The following is an 8,563-nucleotide window of genomic DNA, read 5'->3' on the forward strand; positions in this document are numbered from 1 at the left end:
TAAATAGTACATAAATTAATGAAAAAGTAGAATATCTAATTAGCAACAGTATGATTTTTGTCTATACTAGAACAAATCTATCTCACTGGAGAAGACTTCTAAATGATAAAACTTCTGATCACATAGGCTCAAAGAAATATTATATTTCTAATTATTATGTGTATTATAAAGTAATGGAATTAGGTATATATTTCGAAAAGTACCTACATGTGCTCACGTAATTTTTTTTATATTTCAAATAAATTAATAGTCTTTTATAATTACCTGTAATATTCCACATCTGCTGAAATGTGATACTTTGCTCCGACATCAAAATCATTTTCTGTTCTGTCTACTGGTGGTTCCAAACCTTGGATTTGTTCCCTAAGTTTCCAATATTTGCAATTGTAATGATTTGATGTAGTTTTATTGCGAAAAATACTCAGACGGTATCTGTCTATTAGATAAGTATAAAATACTGATGGCAATTTATCTAAAGCCTGCGGAAAGAGATTTATTTGATGTTATTCTTAATATTATATTCAATTTTGGATATTCTCAAAATATTTTAAATGAAATAATTGGATTCTTTTAGGTGAATTGTTAAAAATCGTTAAAAACTCTTCAGTGCGTCCTTAAGATTAATAGTTTTTTGTAAAAAAAAGTCTGGCTTTTTAAACACTAAATCAAACTTTCTATTCAATCAAATAATTTTGTTTTATTTAATTTCAATCAATTTTTCAAACTTTTAAATTTCAAATGTTTAAATTGTATTAAATAATTCTTTTTATCATTTTTCTCAAATTCTTGAAATGTTTTCAAACATTGCTAAATTTTTGAATTCTAAAAAAATTAAATATTATGATCCTTTCAATTCACCTTTTTTCATATTTTTCTAAAATTGTTGTTGTGTCATGATCTACAAATAAAGTATAAATATTTCAGAATTTGGATAACACATTACTATAGTTGGGAAAACTTTAGACAATCTTTAGGCTCAATCATTAATAAACGACAAGGAATAAATTTTTCGGTTTCACAATTATGTATCAATAATTTTAATTGTTAATTTTAAATTTAATTATTAACTTTATTAACTAATTCATTCTTACTTTTGCCATCAATAAATTAATCGTTTCTTTATACGCCATTTTCACATTATTTTTTTCCAGAAGTCCTACTTTTCTAAAATGTTTAGTAGTCATTGCAGACATTGCGATTGTATCACCGATAGCTTCATGAAAACCTAATTTTCAATAAACAAATTAAAATATTTTATTATTAAACCATATAAGTTATAACGTTAGACCATATAACAAGAAATTGTAACCTGGATTCGCTCCTCGTCTGTAAATTAAAGGTAAATGATTGTATTGGAGATAATATTGAATATGACCCATTTCGTGATGGACGGTTTGATAATTTTTTGCATTGATTTGAGTGCACATCTTTATCCTGAAATTTAAAACTTATATAATATAAATAATATTTAGGCAAATAAGGGTTTAAAAATTGTTTGTCAATATTAAATTGATGAATAACAAATTACAGTTGAATTTATTAATAGTAAATTTATTGTATTGTAAGCATGTTTTAGACTAGAAAAATTCCAGTATATGTAAAATTTATGCAGCAAAAAAATTAAAAATGTTTTGCTTTATACTTATTGTTAGTCAATGACTACAGTAATCAACTTTCTGTGGGGTAAGTTATAGTAATCGCAAAAAAAAATTATATACCTTTACGTTTCAGAAGTTGCTGAACATTTTAGCATACCTTAGAAAAAATGGATGTATATGTGTGTGTGCGGATACAAATTTTTGTCAACGATTTCACGAATACGGATCAACCGATTTGACTAATTCAAGAACATTAGATTCCTACTGATAAGGAGTCGTGCTGATTATTTTTTGGCAAAAGCAGGTCTATCCGTTTCGGAGATACGGGGCAAAAAGTGTCAAAATGGTATTTTATTTTTGAGGTAACGGAACGTCCAATTCAAATAATTCGAAAAACATTTTACTTGTATTGACAAAATGAACAACTGGTAGAAGGCAGGTTCAGCGTCTGCGGAGATCCAATAAAAAAAGTAAAAAATAATGCCATTTGGCGGGCAAAAATGAACATAAGACATATGTACAATGATTATAATAATAAGTACAAATTTTTTGTACATTTATATGGGTTTGGTACGGAACCAATGTTTCAAGGTCGCGTCTATGCGGCGCTTACGCGCTTTGACATTTCGAAATCAAATCAGCAATGCAGCGCGATTGCTTAAAAAATGTTCAAAATTTCCAAAAAGTAATCAAAATACAAAAAAAAATCAAAATATAAAAAAATCTAACTTCTCAAAAAAGTCATTTTTATTCAAATATTTCAAAACTTCTAAAAAATCTAATTTTTTCAAAGTTTTGTTAGTAAATTAGGCTTAGGTACGGAAAGTTCCAGCAATTTGTCTTAAGGCACAATGCCATGCACTACTAGTATTATCAACTTTTAAACCAGAGAGAACTGTTTACAAGATATTGAAGAACAACTTATCTCAAAATTAGAGTAGAAAATAAAGCAAAAATATATTACTAGTTCAGTGTATTTAAGAAAACTGAAAATGAATTCGTATTATGTATATTGTACTGAAATTTACGTTCTAATCTATTATTTTTTATTAAATAAATATTTTTGTTTAATTTACCTAACATCCGAGTCTTTTGCTAAATCCATGGCACTTGCATGACAAACAACTTTGCGCCCATCATTTGGTTTTTTCAACATAGATTTCTCCCAGAAGGAATCCGGCACACCCGTCAAGTTTATTGACTTAAAGAAGTCATTTGCCAATTCAAACAATTTTCGTGGTGTATAGTTCTAGAATAATATTTGAGTTCATTATCATTAAATTTGATATGATTTGAATATTAATTAGTCAAATATTTATTGATGACAGAGTACCTACTTACTATAGGTGTTGTTAGTATATTTGAGAAACAACGTACAAATTATGTTATTGAAATAAAATGAGATATCTGGAGTAGAAGATGGGTAAAAAGATCCACCACCGTTATCTTAAAACCAAGTAAAGTTAGGAATTGTTCAACAACAATATTTGAAAGTAGAGGGAAAAAGATGTATAATCAGCCATCACGCCGCTATCAGGAGGTAAGCGGCAATGTTTAAAAATCCATAACAAAACTATTTTGTTCATTGTTGGTTATTTTGGTTGTGAGCACTGTTGTTTAGTTTACGAGATCTTAATAAAACTTGTTGGTAAGCGTTATTTACTTGTTTTATAATATAGTTTGTTAATTTTAAGTTAGATTTAACAGTTTAAAAAATAACTTCTATAAAAGCTTTTATTTGGGTGGGGTAAAGAGGACCAACTGAACCATTATCCTGGTAAAGGTGTAAACAATAAAAAATAGTTAATTAAGTTAACAAAAGCAATTCAACAAGAGATAATTTAAATACAGACTTATTTTAACTATGCTTATGATTATTTCTGACAAAATACTGGATCAATGCTGAATACAATGTCGTCCCTGTAAAAAATGTACCCTGTAAATAATGTAGCTATTATTTCGTTCAACCCCTTTAGAATTAAAGATAGGACATTGTATCTGTTTTCCCAATGGCTGTCCTTTTTATCCAGCCTATGGAATAAACAGGACTAGGTGGTAAAATTTTGAATACCAACAAAAAAAATATTTTCACAATGATGAATTTGCTGGGAGTTTTACTGAACATAGTCAGATTGTTGTTTATTTGATATGTGCAATTTGTTGTAATATAATTGGTTTGGTTTTCACTATATGATTGCTCAAAATCAAATAGGACCTTTGTGGCAAAATTTTGAATAACAGCAAAAAAACATTTCCACATGAATTTACTGGGAGTTTTACTGAACATAGTCAGATAGTTGTTTGTTTGATACGTGCAATTTGTTGTGATATAAATGGTTTGGTTTTCAGAATATTTTTGCTCAAAGTCAAATTGGACTTGTGTGAAAAAATTTTGAATAAGAGCAAAGAAAAAACATTTTTACAATAATGTATTTGCTGGGAGTTTTACTGAACATTGTCAGACTGTTGATTGTTTGATAGATATGTGCAATTTGTTTTGATATAATTGGTTTGGTTTTAACAATATAATTGCTCAAACACAAATTGGACCTTTGTGCCCCGCACTACTCAAATATTAAAACTAGCAAATTGTACATATTTTTAACAATCGTCAATAATTTAATTATTATCAGTATTTTTATCCGTATTAATGTATATTGTTTAGTGAAGCATGAAATCCATATCAGTTTTATTGTTTCTAATTTTCCCAAGTATTAGTATTTGTTTTGACAGAAAATCCGATTTTACAATTTTATGTATGGTATGTCAAATCATTCTGAATCATTTGAGACAATATTTAGAAAAAGTTATGCAATTTTACACCTTCCACCGCCGATTGCTCAAAAACGGCTACACTGATTTCCAAAATTTAAATACCATTCGATGTAATTTGATAAGGTATAGTTAGTAGAATATTTGTCCAAATTTTTTTTGGAATTTTACTTGTGCTAATAATTTCGGTGTTATATCTGCCCCATTTGCGTCCGGATACGGTTTAACAATATCTTCAATTTGAGACCATTTTTGCGCCCAATTGTTGCCTAGCAAATGAGCCGGAATTGGGCCTCGTTCTGATACCACTTCTACAGAATAATGTCTTCTTAACTTATATCGAACATAAGCGTGAAGTTGGTTGTATAAAGGTTTCAATTCCCTTAATATACTGGAAAGCTCATCTTCGAAATCCTTAGTGTCGTATTCTGATAGCCACATTTCGGCAACGTCGGTGTAATCTAAATGTATGAAACAATAATAATATATATTATTATATATATTAAGTTTTTGGTTGTGAAAAAAAGAGACTGAATCGGATCCATGCTATAAAAGTGCATGCTGCACGAATCCTCAACTAAAGTCACTAAAATTACTTTGTTGGAGAAGAATACTAGTTATCGAGAGTAAAATTTATAGGAAACTGAAAGTAGAGACAAAAATTTATAATGTGAAATGTATGTAAGTGAAACTATAAACAATTGTGGGATAAAGGGTTTGAAAATAATAAGTGTATTTCGTCGTTTACCTTTATATTGGCATTTTTATTGAGAGCGTAGCCTTTCATAATAATAGAGATCGTCTTCAAGAGATCTGTGTATATAATTAACTTCTAGTACATATTTTGAGCAAAGTATTCTTCTAGTACATTTTTGGAGCAAATTGTTTAGTTTCGGTAAAGAATAATGCTTCTATTCAGATTGGAGAAAAAATGGAGAAAAAGAGACAGAAGTGTAAAAGTATAAACAACTGCAGAAAAAGGTGTGAAAATAATATAGTCGACGCAAAAATAGTCTTTTTAAATTTGTATAATATTTGTAAAGATAACACAGCCTTACATTACATTAAGAAATGTACATATTCAAATATTTTAGCGGGGCTTGTTTTTAAGGATTTTTTGACCCCTCTCCCCCTTGGTGATACATGGTGATATTCAAAATTACCCCTCCTTCCCCACCAAACATCAGGTGTATTTTTGTTTACGTTTTGAATGTTTGAACTTTTTTAAAAAAATTAATTAAAATATTAATACACGTGATAATTTACTATACTCGTGATACTATTACGTGATACTTCGTAGTATTTGTTAAACCTACCACCCCCCCTTCCCATAAAAAAACCCAAGTGATTAATAGACGCCCTCTTAAAACATTTTTACAAATGTGTGTTTATAATTAATTTTTATTAATTAATTTTAATTGATTTAATGCTAAACATTTTTATAAAAATAGCAGTTTTCGCTCTCCTTTTTTCATTGCAATAATTTAAATAAAAATTATTATTTATTGCCTTTATTAAAATCTTGTTTTCTTCGCAGTTTTTAAACTTCCTGAATTTTTAACAGTGTCCAAAAGCAAATATTGTCAATACAAATGACAATTGTATATTATCATCACTAAAATTGTTTTCGCTATTATTTTTGACCTTAATTTAGGCTTCAAGTGACTTGTCAAGTGAGTAAATTGAGTAGTTCCGTATTTCCTACACAATTTACATATTCAAATATCCCTGTAATTGTCAATATGTTCTTGAAAATAAAATCTACGTTTTTTAATATATTACACATAAATATTATTTAGCAATATAATTTCGTTATTATTTTTAGATATTCATAAACTTTGCATATATAACTACGCGACTTATCTATTGCAAGTAAAACTTTCGTTAATCTAAGGTCATGAATATGCAAAAGCAGAGCATTTTCTTTGTTTTATTATAAATAATTTCTTCGTTCTTTGAATATTCACTCACTATTAAGTCGAGCTGCTTCGTTTTTCAATTCAACATACTCTGAATATAATTTTCGAATTGGAGCTCCGGCCACGTTTCTCCATTGTTCCCAAACGTACTGTAATTCTTTTGCATTTCTACTTTTTGCAAAGATTTCGTTCACATCTGGAACAAGATTGAACTAGATATAATTCATAATCTTTTATTTTTTAATCAGGCATACTTGGTGTTTTATCGAGTTTGACAATTTAATTGCCATAATATTATTCGTGAAATATATAGAATTTTGTACAATAAGGAAAATTTTGCAAGCGAAAGTTTTTGGATAAACTGAAATATCATTATGTTAATGTTTCATACACTCTACAACTTATTGATTTTTTTTTTTCTTTTTTTGAAAATGATTTTTAGAGTTTGAGTTCTGAATATTTCGAAAAATTTAGAACACTTCAAAAGTTTTGAAATATTAATGATGAATGTGGCATGTTCTGTAAATAATTCAACAAACTAAATATTTTATACTAGATTCTAGTTGGATAAAAAATAATTCCTGATTTATAATATCATTACCAAAATTTCTCTAAACAATTTACGTAGGCAAAATTTTGTTAGAATATTGTTGTTTTTTAAGTAATCTTCAAAATGGAATAAATTACAAAAAATTACGATTCTAGTAGATTTATTCTCTTAATTATTGAATAAAAATTGTTGTTTTTATTCAATAATCTTTAAAAATGGTATTAATTAATTTACAATAATGGTATTATTGTTAATTAACAATTTACAATATTGTAGCCATTTGTAATTAAAATTTATTAATTTCAAATTATGTATATTTATACGTCTGATTATTGGATGTAAATTATTTTTATCTGAAAGATACCAAAATTTTCAAATTAATGGTTATAACTCTCGTATAACATTGAAATGATTGATCAGACAAGAAATTTAATTTTAATTTTTTTATGGCATTCCTAATTTTTTTTAATTACACAATACAATAAATATAAATGAAATAAAAAAATAACATAAATATAAATGAAATAGAGTACAAAATAAAGGATAGTATTTACATCGAAATGATATCCGTATTATGATGATTATGAAAGAAAAGAATGATAATAAAAAAACTAATTGTTAACTAAAGTAAAATACTAGGCAATTGCATAAATGTTTAACAAAAAAGTGTATAGTTCTTTCTATTTTAGTAACATTTTGATAATTTTTAATTGATTAATCATTTGCAAAATCAAATCTAATTACTTGTTTAAAAAAATATCAAATATCTATGAATTAAAAATAAAATTATCAGTCTTTTAAAATAGTTTTACCTGAATCCAATTCCAAATCGCACTTTTTTCTATTCTTATAATCGCATATCTTTGCAGTTGCATAATTTGTTTTCATTTCATTTTGAATATCTTGCAGTCGACGATATTTATGTTCATTTAAAATACTATCTCCTAATTTAAGATGAAGCTTGAACTGTCTTTTAAGATCTTCATCTTTAAATTGCCTCCAATTGAATTTTGAAGCTTCTGCAAGTTGGAGCTTTCTATATAAAGCATATTCTGCATTTACTTTTTTCTAGAATAAAAAGTTGTAGTACTAGATGTTATTAGAAGTAAAATTCGTTTGCAATTTGTGATTGGCAAAGAGTTTATTTTAGCAATTTAAATAGATGTTATGTTATATTATATTATATTTACAACATAAACAGATAAAAATATTTTTTACAAACCTTTTTCTCTGCATTTTCTTTCGTTATATTAGTGTTATAATCCCAATTGGCTAGTCCTATACGATTATACCAATCTATATTGGGCTGTTCTATTAACTCTAAAAAATTGGCAGCTTTTTCTTCTTCCTGATCGAAATCAGTTTTGGCGCCAAGTGTCAAGGTCGACAAAGATATTGCCAATATTAAAACTTTTAATGTCAATTCAATCATTATGAACTATATTTACTTCTTTTGTAGTCATTTAATCACTTTGCTCATATTTAACTATATAATCTAATACAAGATATATAAATTATTACAGCTCATATTATTAAATATAGATATTATTAGTACAATATGTTATTGATTATAGTATTTTGCTATGAAAGTATATAATATTGCTTCGTAGATACTAATAATAGGTTCCTTTTATCTATTTTAATTTACATGATAGGAAATACATAAACAAAGCAATTTGCAATTTCTGCCATTAGATATAGTCGATCAAAATCGTACTCATTTT

The 8,563-nt window shown here is 27.0% G+C and overlaps 1 protein-coding gene across 1 annotated transcript in view; it reads right to left on the bottom strand.

Annotated features, from left to right (window-relative positions):
* Window positions 1-7,727, bottom strand: part of LOC113373934 (angiotensin-converting enzyme-like) — a 157,772-nt gene extending 150,045 nt beyond the window's left edge. The window contains exons 1-7 of the mRNA XM_026614200.1: window positions 7,652-7,727; window positions 6,342-6,485; window positions 4,542-4,831; window positions 2,675-2,847; window positions 1,310-1,434; window positions 1,092-1,225; window positions 265-479 (exon numbers count right to left, since the gene is read on the bottom strand). Coding sequence (XP_026469985.1) covers window positions 265-479; window positions 1,092-1,225; window positions 1,310-1,434; window positions 2,675-2,847; window positions 4,542-4,831; window positions 6,342-6,485; window positions 7,652-7,727 — 1,157 coding nt within the window. The remainder of the gene's footprint in view (window positions 1-264; window positions 480-1,091; window positions 1,226-1,309; window positions 1,435-2,674; window positions 2,848-4,541; window positions 4,832-6,341; window positions 6,486-7,651) is intronic.
* Between the last annotated feature and the right edge of the window lie 836 nt (window positions 7,728-8,563).

The sequence above is a fragment of the Ctenocephalides felis genome, unplaced genomic scaffold, assembly GCF_003426905.1.
Source record: "Ctenocephalides felis isolate EL2017-DRISC unplaced genomic scaffold, ASM342690v1 CF-g0.4_SCAFFOLD_01604, whole genome shotgun sequence".
NCBI classification, from domain to species: Eukaryota; Metazoa; Arthropoda; class Insecta; order Siphonaptera; family Pulicidae; genus Ctenocephalides; species Ctenocephalides felis.